Here is a 23,655-nt window from a genome sequence, read left to right as displayed (position 1 = left end):
TAGGTTTCAGATGTGCTATGATAAGAAACAAGTAGAAGTTATTTCACCACTCAAGTCTGCTATAAAACCCAGGTAATATCATGGTATGGTAACTGTAATGTCTCTTCTCCATCAATAGTCGGGCAGCCAAGAGAATCTGACCATTGATGCTCCCCGCCTCTCTGGAGGCACTGAGCACGTGCAGAGAGACCGGACAGAGCGAGGCTCCACTGGCACTAAGGGGCGGGGCATCCTGCGCTCAGCCAGTGGGAAGGCAGCGCCAGTGAACTCAGATGGCCGCCCCTCCAGGGCTGCCCAACCAGGTCGTCCCAGCCTACGAAAGGCAGAGAGTACGCGTGTGAAGGGCATGGTCCAGCCACGGGTCAGCCTCTCCTCCCAAAGTAAAGCCATGTCTGTGTCTGAGCGTCTGGACATCTCCTCCTCCACGCTGCCCCGGGCCAGCAGCGTCATATCCACAGCCGAGGGCTCCACACGTCGGACCAGCATCCACGACATGTTGTCCAAAGACACCCGGCAGCCCGTGTCTGTGGACCCCACACCCTCCTCAAAGGCCTTGCCTCGCGCCTACACCACGCCCAGTGAGTACCCCCCAACCAACAACCCCTCCCAGTCCCAACATCCCAACCACCAGTCCATCCCCCTAGCCCCAGACCCCATGCCCCTGTTGAAGTCAGTCAGTATGCCTAGCACAGGCAGTCAGCACCCACCCAGTTGTAGGGAAACTGACCTCTCCAGCCTAGAGTCTTTCTTTGGCTCATCCTTCACAGTAGAGTCAGTGTTTATGGACTCCATCTTCAGCGAGCCAGCCTTCACAGGGGGCAGTGGCAAGAGCCACACCTTCCTTGCCCTCAACACCTCCCTGGTCAGTAGCATCAGCGGCCCCCCAGTCAAAACCCACCTCTTGCCCAACCCTGCCCAAACCACCCAGAACCAACCAAATGTGCTAAAGCCCAGCCCACCTGACCAGAATGGGGAACATGAGGTCATTGACACCAATCATGTGCTTGATGCTGACCAATCTCCACCCCTTAGCCCAGAGGATCAACAATCGTTGTGGTATGAGTATGGCTGTGTCTGAATGTGTGGTGCCCTGGTCAGCTACTGATCTGGGACCTGCATAAGGACCAGTGATGTTCGGGGAGAAAGAAGGAACTCTCTGCATGCATTATCAAAGCCCTATCATGCTATGTTTTCCGTTGAGCTTTTATGGGGGGGGTTTTCATGGCTGATTTGTAAATCCCTGGTTTATTCTTTCCCTCCGTCTTATGGAAGTGGGGTTCTCTGGATGTCTTTGCTTCAAAGGTCTGTTCACACTGTATTCATTAATCAAACCTCTGATGTTTGGCTCACATTATAAAGCTAGTACATGACTGCTTTATGGGGGACATCAATAGCTGTTCTATTTATTTTAATCAACATTTGCTATTTCTTTTCTAATCACAAATACATCTTCAGAAAACATGCTGCAAAGCTACATTAACTATGATTTGGACATTCAGTTCATCTTTAAAACATCTCCATGTCAGAAGTCCTCCAGAATTAGAATGGAGCTCTGTTTAATAATAACGCAATGAGGCTTGTAGATTTATGGAGTCATTATGTAATCTAGCCCTTCAGAGGAAAGCAGTTTCACATCTATTAAAATGAGATAATATTCTGTTTCCTCTCTGTCTTATTGGGTGTTTGGTATGTGGGAGAATTCTGTCCTCTCTAAAGTACTGTATCACATTGCATTACCAGTCTAATTCTACTGTACCAATCTCAATACATATTCACTGAACTGCATGGCTTTATTCTGTCTTGGTTTGTTCAGAACCTCTCATTTTGATTGTTGCGATCAAAATGGTTTTGTCTTTGTTTTCTTTGGTGTTGTTTTTCTGTTTTGTGCATATGACATATTTTTCTGTTCCATTTCTTTGTCTGACCAAATCACTCAATGTGGTGATTCTGAATTGGTGTATGGGTGAATTGGGGATAAGGGATTGTTTTGGAAGAAACGTCATTCACAAAATGATCTGAGAGGAATGTTAAGCGTTTGAGAGAGAATGTTTTAAAGATAGTTGAGTCTTGTGTTTTTGTTGCTGTAAGACAGTGTTAGTAGTGGTGAGAGAAATTTGCATGTGAGACAAATATGATGGGCAGATTATTTTGTGAATGAAAGTTCTTCTACTCTTGGTTGTATTGGATCTGGGTAAAGTCTCGAATGCTCATGGCCACAATACAAATTCCAATTGCACAATAACACATTTTAGGTTATGTATTATTGTAGACTGACTGAGTACAACTTGTACAAACATATTTTTAACCATATTAACTTATATTCAAGGACAGAAAGCACTCCTGTATGCACCAGCAGTAGGAGTAGTAATGTCGTTGTTAGTTAGATTTTTATTTCTGCTTTATGCATTTGCCATTTGAAATTGTTTTATTGTATTTATCTTGTGTATGAACTTAACTTCGGCCTTAATTCTGATGTAATATGACATGCCTTTGTTCTGCAGATGTGGAAGTGTTACAAGAGCGCAGAAAGTCAAAAAGCAGTGGGGAGCAACAAAGCTCCTAAACATTACTCATCGGCTACCATTATGAGCTCAAGTGGTGAGTGCTGCTCTCTGAGACCAGTGGTGGGGGGTCTCCATGGTAACCCAAAGTGGCATAACAGATGTACCATCCTGTTCGTGCTTGCTTATGCTATGCTGGTGTCCCCCCTCCCCCCCAGTCTGGGTGGAACCCAGTAAAGGGTACATGAATTGAGCCTTTTCTGCATGGCGTCTGGTGGAACACACTTTGCCCTTTTTTTTTTTTATGCCCAACCCCTAATAACAGGAAGTCCTGACCTGCTACACCTACATGCACCCCCCCCCTCCCTGTTCCTCAGTGTAACGTGTCCATAGCTGGCTTTTCTTTTACTTTTCTCTGTTGGAATTCAGGAAGAAACACTGCTGGCTCTATATGAGGTTGTGATCCCTTTGTGAGCTTATCTGCAGTGCTGCATGGATTTTGTCTCACGCAGCTGAAACCCCTCCCCTGTCAATGCATGTAGACTGCTTTCTGGTGCGTCCATATATGTTCATCCTCTTCTCTGATGTCATCTGCCTCTAACCTCTTTTTCTGTCCTCTTCTCCTTCTCTCTTCACTCTTCTGTCTGCCTCCAACTCAGAGAGAAAAGTGACCTTCAAGCTGTCTGGCTGACTCTGAAGCCGTTAAAAGTTGGTCTTCAGTGAGAAAAAAAGATTGTGAAAAGCAAAAATATAAAAAAATACATTTTTAAAAAAACAAAAAATCAACAATGCTTCAATAAAGAAAGTAAAGGTAATCTTTTTTTTATCCTTGAATCAAGGAAATAAAACTCTAAGACATACAGTATGTGGCGACAGTAGTTTTTCTATAACTGACTTTCTGGCAAATTGCACTGCTATGGTGTGACAGACTGCTAACATGCACCATACACAGACATACTGTTGGTGCCAATGTTCACGCAAAGCCAAATGGGTGAGCTTAAACTAGACCCTGAAGACTCCTTGTTGTCCTCTGTGTGACTTTGAATCAGCTGGATATTTGCTCTCTGCCAATTGATGCTAACGATACTCTTTGTAAATGAGCATGCACATGCAACGTCTTTCTACTGTGGAACAACAGATGTCTACATTCAACAATCTGCACAGAACAAAAAATCTGCATGTGGGCACAGAACAAGGTCAACCACAATGTGCATGGAGCAATCAACACACTTTTCTTCCAATCAGAATGGACGATGTTTTAAGTTGTTCCTCTGAAATGCCAAAATGACTATCGTGGGAAGCCATGCCAACTGTGATTGACAGAGAATCTAATCAAGACGAAGGTTGTGTGAGCTGAATGGCACAGCTTTGTATATGTGTGTACAGTATGTATGTGCCCACTATCAGATATCTGTCTGTGATGACCTAGTGTTCATTTCCTTTTCCACTTTTACATAAATCCATTTGATGTGATTAAAATTCCAGGTAATCTATTCTTCCTCTGATGAATGATTGATTTGTCTTCATTTACATCATTTATATAATAAAAATCTCACCAGCTAAAGTTGTTGGGATATTGGACCAAAGTAATGTCATGATTTCTATGGACAGATTAATGTAAGGCTCTTTTAAGATAATCTCTAAATTAATATTGTATTGCTATTATATAGAGAAAGGATACAAATATTCCAGTCAAAGCTTTTATAGGACACAAGTGATGAATGGGGGTTGTGCAGATGACATCCATTTACTGGATAGACAAAGCTTGAGTTAACTATTAGCCTACATCTAACGTATACTATGGCCACTCTCTCTCAGTGGTGTAGTCTGGGCGATAAGGAGGTATAAGCCAGCATATACCCACTACATTTTTTGGGGAGATAGCGTATACTCCCAGAAGATAGTAGTGGATAATCAATGTTCCATGATCTGCATTATTACACAGCAGTAATAGTGTCAGAACGGTGTAAATTACTAGATCTTGCCGAGGGAGATACGAGGATGCAACCACCATAATTACTACTACATTGTCTATCAACCATGCACATATAACCAACAATCAAGACTGCTCTCTTGCCCATTGAAAATAAGGGCTCTCCAGACCTTATTCCGTCCCAAAAGTAAACAAAATGTTATGGTAAAAAGGCACAAAGGTAAATAACTTAGAAATAAATCATTGTACCAAGCCAAAACACAGTCTGACATGATATTATATTAATTTCAAGGTATTTACTAGTCAAAGCTCTGAAGAACTGGTTCATGTCCTTTCTCCTTTAAAAATGTCATGTGATCCTCTGGCTTTAGTGCCATAATGGCAGCATTTGTAATGGGATAGAAGTACACGCTCATGGCCTACGTTGACCAGGTCGCTGTCCAGGACAATTTGATGCTCTGGTCCTTGTCACAGAGTAGTGCCAGGGCAGTGGCACAGCCTTGGCCCACCTTTTAGTTTCTCCATCATGGGTGCCTCCTCAGCATAGCGCAGGTTGCCACTGCCCAAGCCTAGATTCTTAGCCAGGCCGTTGAGGTTGACTGGATGATCATCAGGAGGACAGAGACTAGCTACAGGCCCTTCTATCAGGAAGAGGTTCCTGGCGACTTCTCCACTCTTGAGGTCTTGCAGGTGAGGCATCATCTCTTTCACGGTGAATACTTAAGGGAGAAAAATAAATTACACCAGGTCAGAGTACATCACGTTACTCTGGCATCTCAAGTCTAAAATGGCTTCATAGCCTTGTCTCATTTCATCTGCACTGAAACATCTGGACATGTAAAATAATATTCCCAGTTGGCATCTATCCTACTGCTTTCACCTAGACCGTTGTGGCGAGTGGCGCAGTGGTCTAAGGCACTGCATCACAGTGCTAGCTGTGCCACTAGAGATCCTGGTTCGAATTCAGGCTCTGTCGTAGCCGGCCGCGACCGGGAGACCCATGGGGCGGCGCACAATTGGCCCAGCGTCGTCTAGGGTATGACAGGGAATGGCCGGCAGGGATGTAGCTCAGTTGGTAGAGCATGGCGTTTGCAACGCCAGGGTTGTGGGTTTGATTCCCACGGGGAGCCAATATATAAAAAAAATATATTAATAATAATGTATGCACTCACTAACTGTAAGTCGCTCTGGATAAGAGCGTCTGCTAAATGACGTAAATGTAAAAAATTTAACCGTTTATAGATCAGCACAGGAGAGGCCACTTTAGACTAAAAAAATGTAATGCAACCCTAGCAGAAATCAGAGGGAACAATGAACTGAAGCCTAATATAAGAGATATGAGAGAACATATGATAAATGTATGAAGTTGAAGAGCTGATTCTCTGTCATGCAGGATAATTGTTATATTTTCTACCTTAAACCCAGGGCCGGTTCCAGGCATAAGCAGTCACTTAAGGCCCCCAACCATTTTGTATTTATTTTTAGTGGAACTCCGTCTGGGTCTCAAAATGTGGTTTTGCATCAGCAGTTCTCTCTTGTTATGTCAGTCACTGACAGTCACTCAATTAGCCATGCCAGCTAACAATTGTTTGATTGGTAGTTCGTCTAGCCCAGGGGACCTCCAGGGGGAACCCATTGATTTTGTTAGTTATTCTCATATCATATTAACATGGCATAAGTCACTACAAAATGGGTAGAATTGCAAGAAGTTAGCTGGAAAACTGGCAAAAAAATATCTGCCCCATGGCAAATTGTGTAGAATTGCAGGAAATATACTGGGGGGGAGGGGGGACATGTTTTTTGCCCCGAGGTGGGGGCCCCCCAACCAAATCTTGCTTAGGGCCCCAAAAGGCTGGAGCCGGCCCTGCTGAAAGATTGTACACATTGAAAAAAGCGGTCCTTCGGTACCTCAAGCACTGTGTGCTAGCACGAGTGCTAGCTAACCCACTACTTGGACCAACAAAGCTAGCTAGCTAGCGGGTAGCTACTGGTAACTTTTAGCAACTGTGGTTAGTTGTTTCCAATGTTATTTCACGCTTAAGAGTACCTGTAATTGAGCCAGCTAGCTACCTACCATTCAGCTGTTTTTCTAACCTCATTATCCGAGGCATTAACGTTAGGTGGTTGGTAGCTGCTGTACTTAGTTACAGCTACTGATTGCAGTCTGCCACCCAGATAGCTGGCGTTGGGTAAGTTTGGCTTTATACATAGCTTGGGCTTTGTCGAGTAAGGCTTAAACTATGTATTTAGATTGTAGTTAGGTATTATAGGTAGGCATCGTGGGCTGTATATTATTAGGTATTATAGGTAGGCATCGTGGGCTGTTGTGGGTAGTTGTTGTATGTAGTTATTGTAGGTTACTTTTGTATTCGGCGGTGCCGGGTGTAGCACGAAGCTAGCTAGCTAACTCACCTCCTGGACTAGCTGGCTAGTAGCTATTAGCAACGGTAGCAACTAAATACAATATCCTTTTAGCCAGCTACATTCGTTCGCAGCGACGCCGTTTTTCAAACAAAGTCAACACAGCAGCCATTGCTAGCTAGCCAACACTACCAGCTAGCTGTACTGTAGTAGCTAAATACAATATCTTTGTGCTAGCTAGCCAACGTTTAATCATTGCTGCGTTATGAAAGAACTAGACACAGACACAAATTATCTGTTTAGTGTGTTAACACACTATTGGTAGTTTGTTGTAACCAAGTATTGGTGCTAAACTGTGTGTTATTGGATGCTAGCATGCTAGTTAGCTATGGAGTCATAGTTAGCTAGCTGAATAAAGTAAGTTGAGTCTAGTCCTTGAAACATTGAACCGCTGTAGTTTACAACAAATCTAATTTCTAAAGTGGAAGTTGGGAGAGTTTTATTCGGGTGGTTCAGTGAAACAATTATAGTTTCTGAGGTGGAAGTTGGGAGAGTTATATTTTTTTTGGTGAGGGAGGCCTTGCTCTCTCCTTTCCCAGATGTTTAGTTCATTTCATTCCGATCTCCTCTGCATTATTGTAGCCATCTGCTACAGCCTGTCAACTATGCCTCTGCCTATCCCTGTTCTCTCCTCTCCGCACAGGCTACACAAACACCTCACACCGCGTGGCTGCTGCCTCTCTAACCTGGTGGTCCCTGCACGCACCACACACCTGGAGTTCCAGGTCTCAGGCAGCCTCTGGAACTGCCGTTCTGCTGCCAACAAGGCTGACTTCATCCCAGCCTATGCTACCCTCCAGTCCCTCGACTTCCTGGCGCTTACGGAAACATGGATTACCACTGAAAACACTGCTACTCCTACTGCTCTCTCCTCGTCTGACCATGTGTTCTCGCATACCCCGAGAGCATCTGGTCAGAGGGGCGGTGGCACAGGAATCCTCATCTCTCCCAAGTGGTCATTCTCAATTTTTCCCCTAACCCATCTGTCTATCTCCTCATTTGAATAAACTCCTGAGTGGCGCAGTGGTCTAAGGCACTGCATCGCAGTGCTAACTGTGCCACTAGATCCTGGTTCGAATCCAGGCTCTGTCGCAGCCGGCCGCGACCGGGAGACTCATGGGCGGCGCACAATTGGCCCAGCGTCGTCCAGGGTAGGGGAGGGAATGGCCGGCAGGGATGTAGCTCAGTGGCGTTTGCAACGCCAGGGTTGTGGGTTCGATTCCCACGGGGGGCCAGTATAAAAAAAATATGTATTCACTAACTGTAAGTCGCTCTGGATAAGAGCGTCTGCTAAATGACGTAAATGAATTCCACGCTGTCACAGTCACTAGCCCATTTAAGCTTAATATCCTTGTCATCTATCGCCCTCCAGGTTCCCTTGGAGAGTTCATCAATGAGCTTGACGCCTTGATAAGTTCCTTTCCTGAGGATGGCTCACCCTTCACAGTTTTGGGGGATTTCAACCTCCCTACGTCTACATTTGACTCATTTCTCTCTGCCTCCTTCTTTCCACTCCTCTCCTCTTTTGACCTCACCCTCTCACCGTCCCCCCCTACTCACAAGGCAGGCAATACGCTTGACTTCATCTTTACTAGATGTTGCTCTTCTACTAATCTCACTGCAACTCCCCTCCATGTCTCCGACCACTACTTTGTATCCTTTTCTCTCTCGCTCTCCTCCAACACTACTCACTCTGCCCCTACACAGATGGTAACGCGCCGCCGCAACCTTCGCTCTCTCTCTCCCACTACTCTCTCCTCTTCCATCCTATCATCTCTTCCCTCTGCTCAATCCTTCTCCCTCCAATCTCCTGATTCTGCCTCCTCAACCCTCCTCTCCTCCCTTTCTGCATCCTTTGACTCCCTGTGTCCCCTATCCTCCCGGCCGGCTCGGTCCTCCCCTCCAGCTCCGTGGCTTGATGACTCATTGCGAGCTCACAGAACAGAGCTCCGGGCAGCTGAGCGGAAATGGCTCAGTTCTAGGCCCTCTCCTTTTCTCCCTATACACCAAGTCACTTGGCTCTGTCATATCCTCACATGGCCTCTCCTATCATTGCTACGCTGACGATACACAACTAATCTTCTCCTTTCCCCCTTCTGATAACCAGGTGGCGAATCGCATCTCTGCATGTCTGGCAGACATATCAGTATGGATGACGGATCACCACCTCAAGCTGAACCCTGGCAAGACGGAGCTGCTCTTCCTCCCGGGGAAGGACTGCCCGTTCCATGATCTCGCCATCACGGTTGACAACTCCGTTGTGTCCTCCTCCCAGAGTGCGAAGAGCCTTGGCGTGACCCTGGACAACACCCTGTCGTTCTCCGCTAACATCAAGGCGGTGACCCGATCCTGCAGGTTCATGCTCTACAACATTCGGAGAGTACGACCCTGCCTTACACAGGAAGCGGCACAGGTCCTAATCCAGGCACTTGTCATCTCCCGTCTGGATTACTGCAACTCGCTGTTGGCTGGGCTCCCTGCCTGTGCCATTAAACCCCTACAACTCATCCAGAATGCCGCAGCCCGTCTGGTGTTCAACCTTCCCAAGTTCTCTCACGTCACCCCCCTCCTCCGCACACTCCACTGGCTTCCAGTTGAAGCTCGCATCCGTTACAAGACCATGGTGCTTGCCTATGGAGCAGTGAGGGGAACGGCACCTCCGTACCTTCAGGCTCTGATCAGTCCCTACACCCAAACGAGGGCATTGCGTTCATCCACCTCTGGCCTGCTGGCTCCCCTTCCTCTGCGGAAGCATAGTTCCCGCTCAGCCCAGTCAAAACTGTTCGCTGCTCTGGCACCCCAATGGTGGAACAAGCTCCCTCACGACGCCCCCCCAAAAAAAATATAAAAATAAAAATAAAAAATAAAAATAAAAAATATAAATATAAAACAAATAAAAATTGTAAAGTGGTTATCCCACTGGCTATAGGGTGAATGCACCAATTTGTAAGTCGCTCTGGATAAGAGCGTCTGCTAAATGACGTAAATGTGCCCTTGAGCAAGGCACTTAACCCTAATTGCTCCTGTAAGTCGCTCTGGATAAGAGCGTCTGCTAAATGACTTAAATGTAAATGTAATGGTATTCTCTATCGAGTGTCAAAAGATCAAATCTCGAAGAAGAAGAGACACCAGTTTGTCATCCCTGACTCCTTCAAGTCTGAGGTCTTAAAAGGCATCCATGACAGTGCAGGTCATCAAGGGCAGTTAAGGAGCTTGAGTCTGGCCCATCAACGACAGAGATCAAGGACTATGTGCGTCAGTGTCCCCTACGTGTCATCAGTAAAACAGCTGATCCTGAAGGAAGAGCCCCTCTAGAGAGTATCAACACCTCTGCGCCTTTAGAGATTATGTGCATTGACTTCTGGTCTGCAGAAGATTCTAACAACAAGTCAGTTGATGTACTAGTTGTCACAGATAATTTCACCAGGTTAGCCCAAGCATTCCCTTGCTGTGACCAGTCTGCAAAACAAGTGGCAAAGCAACTTTGGGACAAGTACTTCTGCATTTATGGGTTCCCTAAGATAATTCATTCTGACCAAGGCGCTTCGTTTGAGGTTCAGTTGATAAGTCAGCTCTTGAAAGTGGCTGGTGTCAAGAAGTCCCACACAACGCCTTATCACCCCATGGGTAACTGCAGCATCGAGCGTTTTAACAGAACGCTGGGAAACATGATCCGTGCTCTCTGTCTAATGCGAAGCACAACTGGCAACAACACCTTCAGAACTTGACGTTCATGTATAACTGTACAGTACACGAGACCACTGGTTATCCTCCATTTTATTTGATGTATGGTAGGATCCCACGTCTCCCTGTTGATGTGTTGCTCAAAAACATCCTGAATGACCCAGAGATTAGTACTTATGAAAGCTACGTAGTTTTTCTGACCAAAGTCCTTCAGGAGGTCATGGTTGTTGCTGAGGACCATGTCTACAAAGAGCAGAGTCGTCAAGCAAATTTATATAACCGCTGAGTCAAAGGGAAGTCAAATAACTAATTTCCACTACTCCAGGGTCCAATGGCGGCAAGCTTTACACCACTCCAGCCGACGCTTGGCATTGCGCATGGTGATCTTAGGCGTGTGTGCGGCTGCTCGGCCATGGAAACCCATTTCATGAAGCTCCCGACTAAATGTTATTGTGCTGACGTTGCCTCCAGAGGCAGTTTGGAACTCTGTAGTGAGTGTTGCAACCGAGGCCTACGATTTTTACGTGCTACAGCAATCGGCGGTCCGGTTCTGTGAGCGTGTGAGGCCTACCACTCCGTGGCTGAACAGTTGTTGCTCCTAGACATTTCCACTTCACAATAACTGCACTTACAGTTGACCAGGGCAGCTCTAGCAGAGCAGAAATTTTACGAACTTTTGTTGGAAAAGTGGCATCCTATGACGGTGCCACGTTGAAAGTCACTGAGCTCTTCAGTAAGGCCATTCTACTGCTAATGTTTGTCTATGGAGATTGCATGGCTGTGTGCTAAATTGTATACACCTGTCAGCAGCGGGTGTGGCTGAAATAGCCAAATCCACTAATTTGAAGGGGTGTCCACATACTTGACTTTTGTAAATATATATACATTTACATTTAACATTTTAGTCATTTAGCAGACGCTCTTATCCAGAGCAACTTACAGTTAGTGAGTGCATATATTTTTTTTTATACTGGCCCCCCGTGGGAATCGAACCCACAACCCTGGCGTTGCAAGCGCCATGCTCTACCAACTGAGCTACAGTTGAAGTCGGAAGTTTACATACACCTTAGCCAAATACATTTAAACTCAGTTTTTCACAATTCCTGACATTTAATCCTAGTAAAAATTCCCTGTCTTAGGTCAGTTAGGATCACCACTTTATTTTAAGAATGTGAAATGTCAGAATAATAGTAGAGAGAGATTTATTTCAGCTTTTATTTATTTCATCACATTCCCAGTGGGTCAGAAGTTTACATACACTCAATTAGTATTTGGTAGCATTGCCTTTAAATTGTTTAACTTGGGTCAAATGTTTCGGGTAGCCTTCCACAAGCTTCCCACAATAAGTTGGGTGAATTGTGGCCCATTCCTCCTGACAGAGCTGGTGTAACTGAGTCAGGTTTGTAGGCCTCCTTGCTCGCACACGCATTTTCAGTTCTGCACACACATTTTTCTATAGGATTGAGGTCAGGGCTTTGTGATGGCCACTCCAATACCTTGACTTTGTTGTCCTTAAGCCATTTTGCCACAACTTTGGAAGTATGCTTGGGGTCATTGTCCATTTGGAAGACCCATTTGCGACCAAGCTTTAACTTCCTGACTGATGTCTTGAGATGTTGCTTCAATATATCCACACAATTTTCCTTCCTCATGATGCCATCTATTTTGTGAAGTGCACCAGTCCCTCCTGCAGCAAAGCACCCCAACAGCATGATGCTGCCACCCCCGTGCTTCACGGTTGGGATGGTGTTCTTCGGCTTGCAAGTGACACCCTTTTTCCTCCAAACATAACAATGGTCATTATGGCCAAACAGTTATATTTTTGTTTCAACAGACCAGAGGACATTTCTCCAAAAAGTACGATTTTTGTCCCCATGTGCAGTTGCAAACCGTAGTCTGGCTTTTTTATGGCGGTTTTGGATCAGTGGCTTCTTCCTTGCTGAGCGGCCTTTCAGGTTATGTCGATATAGGACTCATTTTACTGTGGATATAGATACTTGTGTACCTGTTTCCTCCAGCATCTTCACAAGGTCCTTTGCTGTTCTGGGATTGATTTGCACTTTTCGCACCAAAGTACGTTCATCTCTAGGAGACAGAACGCATCTCCTTCCTGAGCGGTATGGCGGCTGCGTGGTCCCATGGTGTTTATCCTTGCATACTATTGTTTGTACAGATGAACGTGGTACCTTCAGGCGTTTGGAAATTGCTCCCAAGGATGAACCAGACTTGTGGTCGTCTACAATTCTTTTTCTGAGGTCTTGGCTGATTTCTTTTGATTTTCCCATGATGTCAAGCAAAGAGGCACTGCATTTGAAAGTAGGCCTTGAAATACATCCACAGGTACACCTCCAATTGACTCAAATGATGTCAATTAGCCTATCAGAAGCTTCTAAAGCCATAGCATCATTTTCTGGAATTTTCCGAGCTGTTTAAAGATACAGTCAACTTAGTGTATGTGAACTTCTGACCCACTGGAATTGTGATACAGTGAATTATATGTGAAATAATCTGTCTGTAAACAATTGTTGGAAGAATTACTTGTGTCATGCACAAAGTAGATGTCCTAACCGACTTGCCAAAACTATAGTTTGTTAACAAGAAATTTGTGGAGTGGTTGAAAAACGAGTTTTAATGACTCCAACATAAGTGCATGTAAACTTCCTACTTCAACTGTATATGTATACACACACACACACTACAGGGTCAAATGTTTGGACACACCTACTCATTCAAGGGTTTTTCTTTTTTTACACAATTTTTTACATTGTAGAATAAAACTATGAAATAACACATGGAATCATGTAGTAACCAAAAAAGTGTTAAACAAATCAAAATATTTTATATTTGAGATTCTTCAAATAGCCACCCTTTCCCTTGATGACAGCTTTGCACACTCTTGGCATTCTCTCAACCAGCTTCATGAGGTAGTCACCTGGAATGCATTTCAATTAACAGGTGTGCCTTCTTAAAAGTTAATTTATGGAATTTATTTCGTTATTAATGTGTTTAAGCCAATCAGTTGTGTTGTGACAAGGTAGGGGGGTATACAGAAGATAGCCCTATTTTGTAAAAAACCAAGTCCATATAATGGCAAGAACAGCTCAAATAAGCAAAGAGAAACAATAGTCCATCATTACTTTAAGACATGAAGGTCAGTCTATACGGAACATTTCAAGAACTTTGAAAGTTTATTCAAGTGCAGTCGCAAAAACTCACAAGCGCTATGATGAAACTGGCTCTCATGAGGACCGCCACAGGAATGGAAGACCCAAAATTACCTCTGCTGCAGAGGATACGTTCATTAGAGTTACCAGCCTCAGAAATTGCAGCCCAAATAAATGCTTCACAGAGTTCAAGTAACAGACACATCTCAACATCAACTGTGTGAATCAGGCCTTCGTGGTCGAATTGCTGCAAAGAAACCACTACTAAAGGACACCAATAAGAAGAAGAGACTTGCTTGGGCCAAGAAACACAAGCAATGGACATTATACAGGTGGAAATTTGTCCTTTGGTCTGGAGTCCAAATTGGAGATTTTTGGTTCCAACCGCCGTGTCTTTGTGAGACGCGGTGTGGGTGAACGGATGATCTCCGCATGTGTAGTTCCCACCGTAAAGCATGGAGGAGGAGTTATGGTGTGGGAGTGCTTTTCTGGTGACACTGTCTGTTATTTATTTAGAATTCAAGGCACACTTAACCAGCATGGCTACCACAGCATTCTGCTGCGATACGCCATCCCATCTGGTTTGGGCTTAGTGGGACTATCATTTGTTTTTCAACAGGACAATGACCCAACACACCTCCAGGCTGTGTAAGGGCTATTTTACCAAGAAAGAGCGTGATGGAGTGCTGCATCAGATGACCTGGCCTCCACAATTCCTCGACCTCAACCCAATTGAGATGGTTTGGGATGAGTCAGACGGCAGAGTGGCGCAGTGGTCTAAGGCACTGCATCGCAGTGCTAGCTGTGCCACTAGAGATCCTGGTTCGAATCCAGGCTCTGTCGTAGCCGGCCGCGACCGGGAGACCCATGGGGCGGCACACAATTGGCCCATCCAGGGTAGGGGAGGAAATGGCCGGCAAGGATGTAGCTCAGTTGGTAGAGCATGGCGTTTGCAACGCCAGGGTTGTGGGTTCGATTCCCAAGGGGGGCCAGTATGAAAAATAAAAATTATGTATGCACTCACTAACTGTAAGTCGCTCTGGATAAGAGCGTCTGCTAAATGACAAAAAAAAAAATAGGAAAAGCAGCCAACAAATGCTCAGCATATGTGGGAACTCCTTCAAGACTGTTGGAATAGCATTCCAGGTGAAGCTGGTTGAGAGAATGCCAAGAGTGTGCAAATATATTTTAATTTGTTTAACACTTTGTTCGTTACTACATGATTCTATTTCATAGTTTTGATGTCTTCACTATTATTCTACAATGTAGAAAATAGTAAAAAATAAAGAAAAGTCCTTGAATGAGTAGGTGTGTCCAAACTTTTGACTGGTACTTATATACACTGCTCAAAAAAATAAAGGGAACACTTAAACAACACAATGTAACTCCAAGTCAATCACACTTCTGTGAAATCAAACTGTCCACTTAGGAAGCAACACTGATTGACAATAAATGTCACATGCTGTGTGCAAATGGAATAGACAACAGGTGGAAATTATAGGCAAATAGCAAGACACCCCCAATAAAGGACTGGTTTTGCAGGTGGTGACCACAGACCACTTCTCAGTTCCTATGCTTCCTGGCTGATGTTTTGGTCACTTTTGAATGCTGGCGGTGCTTTCACTCTAGTGGTAGCATGAGACGGAGTCTACAACCCACACAAGTGGCTCAGGTAGTGCAGCTCATCCAGGATGGCACATCAATGCGAGCTGTGGCAAGAAGGTTTGCTGTGTCTGTCAGCGTAGTGTCCAGAGCATGGAGGCGCTACCAGGAGACAGGCCAGTACATCAGGAGACGTGGAGGAGGCCGTAGGAGGGCAACAACCCAGCAGCAGGACTGCTACCTCCGCCTTTGTGCAAGGAGGAGCAGGAGGAGCACTGCCAGAGCCCTGCAAAATGACCTCCAGTAGGCCACAAATGTGCATGTGTCTGCTCAAACGGTCAGAAACAGACTCCATGAGGGTGGTATGAGGGCCCGACGTCCACAGGTGGGGGTTGGGCTTACAGCCCAACACCGTGCAGGACGTTTGGCATTTGCCAGAGAACACCAAGATTGGCAAATTCGCCACTGGCGCCCTGTGCTCTTCACAGATGAAAGCAGGTTCACACTGAGCACGTGACAGATGACAGCATGACCGGTTTGGCGGTGGGTCAGTCATGGTGTGGGGTGGCATTTCTTTGGGGGGCCGCACAGCCCTCCATGTGCTCGCCAGAGGTAGCCTGACTGCCATTAGGTACCGAGATGAGATCCTCAGACCCCTTGTGAGACCATATGCTGGTGCGGTTGGCCCTGGGTTCCTCCTAATGCAAGACAATGCTAGATCTCATGTGGCAGGAGTGTGTCAGCAGTTCCTGCAAGAGGAAGGCATTGATGCTATGGACTGGCCCGCCCGTTACCCAGACCTGAATCCAATTGAGCACATCTGGGACATCATGTCTCGCTCCATCCACCAACGCCACGTTGCACCACAGACTGTCCAGGAGTTGGCGGAGATCCCTCAGGAGACCATCCGCCACCTCATCAGGAGCATGCCCAGGCATTGTAGGGAGGTCATACAGGCACGTGGAGGCCACACACACTACTGAGCCTCATTTTGACTTGTTTTAAGGACATTACATCAAAGTTGGATCAGCCTGTAGTGTGTTTTTCCACTTTAATTTTGAGGGTGACTCCAAATCCAGACCTCCATGGGTTGATACATTTGATTTCCATTGATAATTTTTGTGTGATTTTGTTGTCAGCACATTCAACTATGTAAAGAAAAAAGTATTTAAGATTATTTCATTCATTCAGATCTAGGATGTGTTATTTTAGTGTTCCCTTTATTTTTTTGAGCAGTATATATATATATACACATACATACACTGTATTCGGAAAGTATTCAGACCCCTTGACTTTTTCCACATTTTGTTACGTTACAGCCTTATTCTAAAATTGATTAAATTATTTTTTCCCTCATCAATCTACACACAATACCCCATAATGACAAAGAGAAAACAGGTTCGAGACATTTTAGCAAATGTGTTCAAAATAAAAAAATATGGAAATATCATATTTACATAAGTATTCAGACCCTTTGCTTAGTACTTTGTTGAAGCACCTTTGGCAGCGATTACAGCCTTGAGTCTTCTTGGGTATGATGCTACAGGCTTGGCACACCTGTATTTGGGGAGTTTCTCCCATTTTTCTCTGAAGATCCTCTCAAGCTCTGTCAGGTTGGATGGGTAGTGTCGCTGCACAGCTATTTTCAGATCTCTCGAGAGATGTTCGATCTGGTCAAGTCCGGGCTCTGGCTGGGCCACTCAAGGATATTCAGAGACTTGTCCCGAAGCCACTCCTACGTTGTCTTGGCTGTGTGCTTAGGGTCGTTGTCCTGTTGGAAGGTGAACCTTCGCCCTAGTCTGAGGCTGTTATAGTATCAAAGGGGGGACCAATTCCATATTAATGCACATGATTTTGTAATGAGATGTTCGATGAGCAGGTGTCCACATACTTTTGGTCATGTAGTGTGTGTGTGATGGGATGTATAGACAATATGGACAGTATATGGAGATTGGGACACACAAGTGATGCTTTCTGATAATCATAAATTAATTTAACGTGAGTATTTTTGCCCAATAAACAAATTACTTGCACAAAATGTTTGTTAGTTGGCAATGTGAAACCAACCCACTAACATATGTAGCTTAAGAAACAAGGATCATGAAAATAATTTGCTAGTAACAGATTACATTCATATGCTGACTATCTCTGAAACTCACTTAGATAATACCTTTGATACAGTGGTAGCAATACAAGGATATAACATTTACAGAAAATATAGAAATGCCAATGGTGGAGGTGTTGCTGTTTATATTCAGAACCACATTCCTGTGAAGATTAGAGAGGATCTCATGTTAAATACTGTTCAAGTAAAATGGCTACAGGTTCATCTGCCTCACCTAAAGCCCATTCTGGTGGGAAGCTGCTATAGACCACCAAGTGCTAACAGTCAGTATCTGGATAACGTGTGAAATGCATGATAATGTATGTGATATCAACAGAGGTATATTTTCTGAGTGATATAAATATTGACTGGCTTTCATCAGGCTGCCCACTCAAGAGAAAGCTTCAAACTGTAACCAGTGCCTGCAACCTGGTTCAGGTTATCAGTCAACCTACCAGGGTAGTTACAAACAGTACAGGAATTAAATCATCAACATGTATTGATCATATCTTTACTAATGCTGCAGAGATTTGTTTGAAAGCAGTATCCAAATCCATTGGATGTAGTGATCACAATATTGTAGCCATATCTAGGAAAACCAAAGTTCCTAAGGCTGGGCCTAATATTGTGTATAAGAGGTCATACAATACGTTTTGTAGTGATTCCTATGTTGTTGATGTAAAGAATATGTTGGTCCGTGTGTGTAATGAGGAGAAAACAGACACTGCACATGAAATTGCTTATTCCAGTTACTAATAAGAATGCACCCATTAAGAAAATGATTGTAAAAACGGTTAAATCCCAGTGGATTGATGAGGAATTTTAAAATGTTATGGTTGAGAGGGATGAGGCAAAAGGAATGGCAAATAAGTCTGGCTGCACAACCGATTGGCAAACATATTGCAAATTGAGAAATCATGTGACTAAACTGAATAAAAATAAGAAGAAACTACACTATGAAACAAAGATAAATAACATAAAGAATGATAGTAAAAAGCTTGGAAGCCTCTCCAACATAATCCAGGTAGAATCAGGAATTCCCCAGGGCAGCTGTCTAGGCCCATTTACTTTTTTCAATCTTTACTAATGACATGCCACTGGCTTTGAGTAAAGCCAGAGTGTCTATGTATGCGGATGACTCAACACTATACATGTCAGCTACTACAGTGACTGAAATGCCTGCAACACATAAAGAGTTGCAGTTAGTTTCAGAGTGGGTGTCAAGGAATAAGTTATAAATATTTAGGACTAAAACTAAAAGCATTGTATTTGAGACAAAGCATTCACTAAACCCTAAACCTCAACTAAATATTGTACTAAATAATGTGGAAATTGAGCAAGTTGAGGTGACTAAACTGCTTGGAGTAACCCTGGATTGTAAACTGTCAATGTCAAAACATATTGATACAACAGTAGCTAAGATGGGGAGAAGTATGTCCATAATAAAGCGCTGCTCTAAAAGATAAAAAAAACACCTTATGGAACAGAGTGGACTGTGAAGCAAGACAAACATAGGCACAGGCACATGCATACACACACAATAACATATGCACTATACACACATGGATCTTGTACTATAGATATGTGGTGGTGTAGGGGCCTGAGGGCACACAGTGTGTTGTGAAATCTGTGAATGTATTGTAATGTTTTTAAAATTGTATGAACTGCCTTAATTTTGCTGGACCCCAGGAAGAGTAGTAATGAGCTGGACCTCCTTAACAAATATTATAACCCTTATTGTGCTAGCTAGCTATAGCTAATGGGGATCCATAATAAATACAAATACAACCGGACCAAATGAAAAGAATACAACAAATAGTCTTACTCTGATTCGAACTATAGCTCAAAACGTCTTATCCCCATCCCTTGATGGGACGATCATCAGGCGACACCTAGTGGTTGTTCAAAACAGCAAACAATACACTCGGTAACATTCTTATTCTAGAAGGGGTCGTGGAGCTATGCACTGGCTCTTCAATCTAGTGCATTGGAGTATTGTCCAATATTAATAAACAACTCAAACGAGCTGGACCTCCTTAACAAATATTATAACCCTTATTGTGCTAGCTAGCTATAGCTAGATGGCTAGCGAAGCTGACTATTGCTCCTTACCGGTGGATGGTCCACGCAGACTGTCTGGATATTCAGACTCTCCAAATACTTATCCAACTCAGGCTGGAGCTCAGGTGTTGCAGTCGTTTGTTTTTGGAAAGGAAAGAGGACAAATCGGAACACTTCCACGTAGCATACGCCTCTGTGCATTCCAAAACCGGTGTTTACATGACTGGGCAAGCGCAGTGTAGGAACAAACAAACCAGAGACAGTCCACCAAGGATTCTGACAACCCCCTAGTAAACGTGAGTGGGCAAACAATATCTGATGTGTGGGCAAGGTGGAGATTAGAAATACCTAAACCCTAGGATGAGGTTGGTCAGTCATGGTGTGTAGACCACATTCTGTAAGTATATTTGTCAACTATTAGTGACTTGCTGTAGATGCACATCAATTCTCACATTGCATTAATATAAGGCCGCCCAGGGGTAAATTAATTATTTCCCTGAAGTGATTGACATAAGTGATAATTAGAACAGAATCAATCCAAACCTCCTTAGACATCTTAGTGCCAAAACATACAGTGCATTCAGAAAGTATTCATAACCCTTGACTTATTCCACATTTTGTTGTGTTGCATACAGGCTGGTTTCAAAATGGATAAAATGTTTTTTTCCCCCAATGATGGAGACCACTGTACTATTGGAAACTTTCACTCTAGAAATTGTTTTATACCCTTCCCCAGATATGCCTCATCACAATTCTCTCATATCTACACAGTTCCTTCGACTTCATTGTAGTTTCTGCTCTGACATGCACTGTCAACTGTGGGACCTTATATAGACAGGTGTTTCTTTTTAAATCATGTCAAAACAATTGAATTGGCCACAGATGGACTCCAATCATGTTGTAGTGACATCAAGGACAATTAAATGAAATTGGATGCACCAGAGCTCAATTTGGAATGTCATAGCAAAGGGATGTGAATACTTATGTAAATTGGATCTATTTAATACATTTGCAAACATTTTCACCTTTTCATTATGGGGTACTACGGTGTGTAGATGGGTGAAGAAAAAAAACGTAATCCATTTTGAATTCAGACTAACAAATTGTGGAATAAGTCAAGGGGTATTAATACTTTCTGAAGGCACTGTCAGTATGAGCAGTAGTTTGAAGTGTATTTACTTTATACCTTACACGATTCTGTAAAAAAAATTTTTAGAAGACGTTTAAGCCTAAAAAAGCCAGAACTACATGTAGCCCTGCTAATAATAATCCTCCGGAAATGTCAGATTGGTAAACCAATCTCATATTGTGTGAAACTATAGGAATCAAGAAATCAGTGATTGGTGAAAACATTTTATTTAGTCCAGTCCATTAGTTTACTTGTCCTCAGGCTTGTTGAAGCAGTAAGTGAGGCAGCACTTGCCACAGTAGTGCCTATCGAAGTGGCTGGCCATGAACACGCCAGCGCCACACTCTTCAGCTGGACACTCACGACGCAGACGGTGGATCTTGCCGTTTTCATCAACCTGAAACAACCCCATGGAAGCCATAAGTATAGCAACGGAACACACGACAGTGGCTGCATTCAGTAGAGCGAAACAGAAAACAAATTCCCTCTTATGACAGGCCTCATTGACAAGGAATTCTTGACACCACAGGAGGTCTCAATATTAATTTAAAATCAGCCAAAAATGAGCTTTGTTTGTGCCTAATAAACTTTTTGCAACAGTCAGATTTCATGGACTTCTGGATCCATTCACTAGACTGTGGATTTTTTAACAATGGGTCAGGACCCAAAGTGTGCCCTGGGCATGCGAGGTGGGTCGTGAGTTATGAGAATACATATTTTTAACATTACTTAATTTAGGTAGTTGAAGGAAAATATGGGTTACGGAAGGCCGGTCAATTTCTATTTTGGGTCTTGAGCTGAAAAAGTTTAAGATCCACTGCACTAGAGCCTAGAGGCAGTAGACAGCAAATTGGCATACTACCAGACATATACATTTTTTTTTTTACATCTATTAGACTAGCTGTTATCTTCAATCAAGGAATGGGTCAAGTTGTGATCCAGTGCGTTTACCTTGTAGTACTTGAGCACTGCGAGCTTGACCTTCTTCCTCTTGTGCTTGTTCTTTTTGGGAGTGGTGTAGGACTTCTTCTTCCTCTTCTTGGCACCCCCTCGCAGTCTCAGCACCAAGTGCAGAGTAGACTCCTGCAGGACAACACAATTCAGTTCAACCAGAAAGACCAACAAATGGCTATAGCTTCAGTGGTCAATGCTGCATATGACAGTAAGAATAAATACTTATTTGGGCTGTATGATTGTAGTGAGAAATTCAAATAAAAACTTAAGGATTATTCACAGCTGTCCCAGAATTAACTCAAATACAGAGAAAATAGCAATACAATGAGTCGGCAGGTAACCTAGTTGTTAAGAGCGGTGGGCCAGTAACCGAAAGGTCGCTGGTTTGAATCCCTTAGTCAACTAGGCGAAAAATGTTGATGTGGCCTTGAGTAAGGCACAACCATAATTGCTCCTGTATATCACTCTGGATAAGAGCATCTGCCAAATTTAAATTAATCACTGCTGAGAAACAACGATGGCTTCATTATCTAATCTACCACCAACAATTCCTGATGGCAATAAATGTTACATTAAAACATTCTGAAATGTCATACTTAGAATATTCAGCACGCATTACTATTAGATCTGATACATTTTAACAAAAAAGCTAGGCTGAGAACCCCTGGTCTAAGGGAATGGTGTTGTGCACTTCAGTGATGTAATGTAATCTACCTCCTGCAACACCTTTACCAAAGTGTAGTATTGTCAATCGTTTACCAAGGTGAAAATGTCAACTCACCTTCTGAATGTTGTAGTCGGACAGTGTGCGTCCATCCTCCAGCTGCTTACCAGCAAAGATCAACCTCTGCTGATCAGGAGGGATACCTGGAGAGAGACAGGGGGCAATGAGTTCAATCTTTCAGGCAGCCACTTCATGCAACAATTCAATTCAAAGAATGACAAGGATTTCAAATGTGTGCAATTACCTTCTTTGTCTTGGATTTTGGCCTTGACATTTTCAATGGTATCTGAAGGCTCAACCTGGAAATAACAGAACCTGTCAGTCTTCAAACAGTTGCTAACGTGGCTAGCAAAAAGACTAAACAGTTCCAAGACAACTCATTCCCAAGGTATTGGTTAACTAACTACAAGCCAAAATGGCAATAACAAATATTACTCATAACTTAATCTACATTAAAGCAGAAGGATGTTATTATATAGCTAAGATAAGTTGCCGAGCTGTTCCGGTCATTTACACGTGTATACGCGGGCCATGCTACTAAAATGTAGTTAGCTACTGGTAGCCAACTAGCTAGCAGTTCAGCATTAAAACCGGTAACGAAGTCGGCAAGTACTAGCAGGCTATTAACAACTACTGTCCAATAAAGATGAGTGAACTTGCAAAAGTGTTTATGGCTGATTAATTGTTATAACGCACTCTATGCTCATTTAACTGTGTTAGCTAGCTAGTTACCTAGCCAGCTAGTTTGCTAAAGAATGCATGCGCCGCTATTAGAGGCAGGAAGCCCTTCAAGTCCGAAGTACCCACCTCGAGGGTTATAGTCTTCCCCGTGAGGGTTTTGACGAAAATCTGCATCTTGGCGTTCAATCCACCTGCACACAAGAACGACAGTGTTGTATGTACAACTATATTAGCTCAAACACGATCTACAATGTCGTTATTATGGTAAATAATTGCATAAAATAGAGAGCACGATCTTACCACAGGTCTCCAACTAATGGCGGATCATGAGAAGAGGGCTTTCCAAGCGTGCGACGGGGTTTTCTGGCCTCGTCTGCAGGGAGTAGGCGTCAAATAAAATGCCTGTTCAAAACACCTCTCTCAGAAGAATTCATAAGACATCATGCTTTGCGGGGTATTTTCCCAAAACCAGATTTGGTTTAGTTTTTTTTCTGAAAATATAAGATATTGTGAGAGAAATTCCACCCCAAAATAAGGGGAGAAACATACGATTTTAAAACTACCCAACGTACCCTTATGTCCATAGCAACCTTCCCGTTTACCTTTTGGGCACATTGGAGACACTTCTCTGCAAAATGTCTCGTGTTGGATTAATTAAACCATGTCCAAGAAAGGAGAGTGAAAAAACATAAGAAAA

The 23,655-nt window shown here is 43.6% G+C and overlaps 2 protein-coding genes and 1 pseudogene across 3 annotated transcripts in view; 1 reads left to right on the top strand and 2 right to left on the bottom strand.

The window, feature by feature from the left end:
* Positions 1-1,078, top strand: part of LOC311132190 (girdin-like) — a gene marked incomplete at its 3' end in the record, with an annotated part of 83,654 nt that extends 82,576 nt beyond the window's left edge. The window contains exon 32 of the mRNA XM_084165410.1: positions 119-1,078. Within this exon, the coding sequence (XP_084021536.1) occupies positions 119-1,078 (960 nt within the window). The remainder of the gene's footprint in view (positions 1-118) is intronic.
* A 3,655-nt stretch (positions 1,079-4,733) lies between these two features.
* Positions 4,734-19,741, bottom strand: LOC311132241 (prolyl-tRNA synthetase associated domain-containing protein 1-like; annotated as a pseudogene). Its single transcript has 2 exons — positions 19,522-19,741; positions 4,734-5,154 (listed from the first exon to the last, which is right to left on the bottom strand). The product of its transcript is annotated as a prolyl-tRNA synthetase associated domain-containing protein 1-like (transcript).
* A 1,069-nt stretch (positions 19,742-20,810) lies between these two features.
* LOC311132250 (ubiquitin-ribosomal protein eS31 fusion protein-like) lies at positions 20,811-23,297 on the bottom strand. Its single transcript, XM_084165483.1, has 6 exons — positions 23,259-23,297; positions 23,085-23,149; positions 22,522-22,576; positions 22,335-22,420; positions 21,551-21,682; positions 20,811-20,996 (listed from the first exon to the last, which is right to left on the bottom strand). Exons 2-6 carry the CDS (start codon positions 23,130-23,132, stop codon positions 20,847-20,849), a joined length of 471 nt encoding a protein of 156 aa, XP_084021609.1. The 5' UTR covers positions 23,133-23,149; positions 23,259-23,297; the 3' UTR covers positions 20,811-20,846.
* Between the last annotated feature and the right edge of the window lie 358 nt (positions 23,298-23,655).

This window comes from Coregonus lavaretus (assembly GCF_964263955.1).
Source record: "Coregonus lavaretus genome assembly, chromosome: 1".
NCBI classification, from domain to species: domain Eukaryota; kingdom Metazoa; phylum Chordata; class Actinopteri; order Salmoniformes; family Salmonidae; genus Coregonus; species Coregonus lavaretus.
The sequence above is the reverse complement of the archived record's forward strand: the minus strand, read 5'-3'. Positions and strand labels throughout refer to the sequence as shown.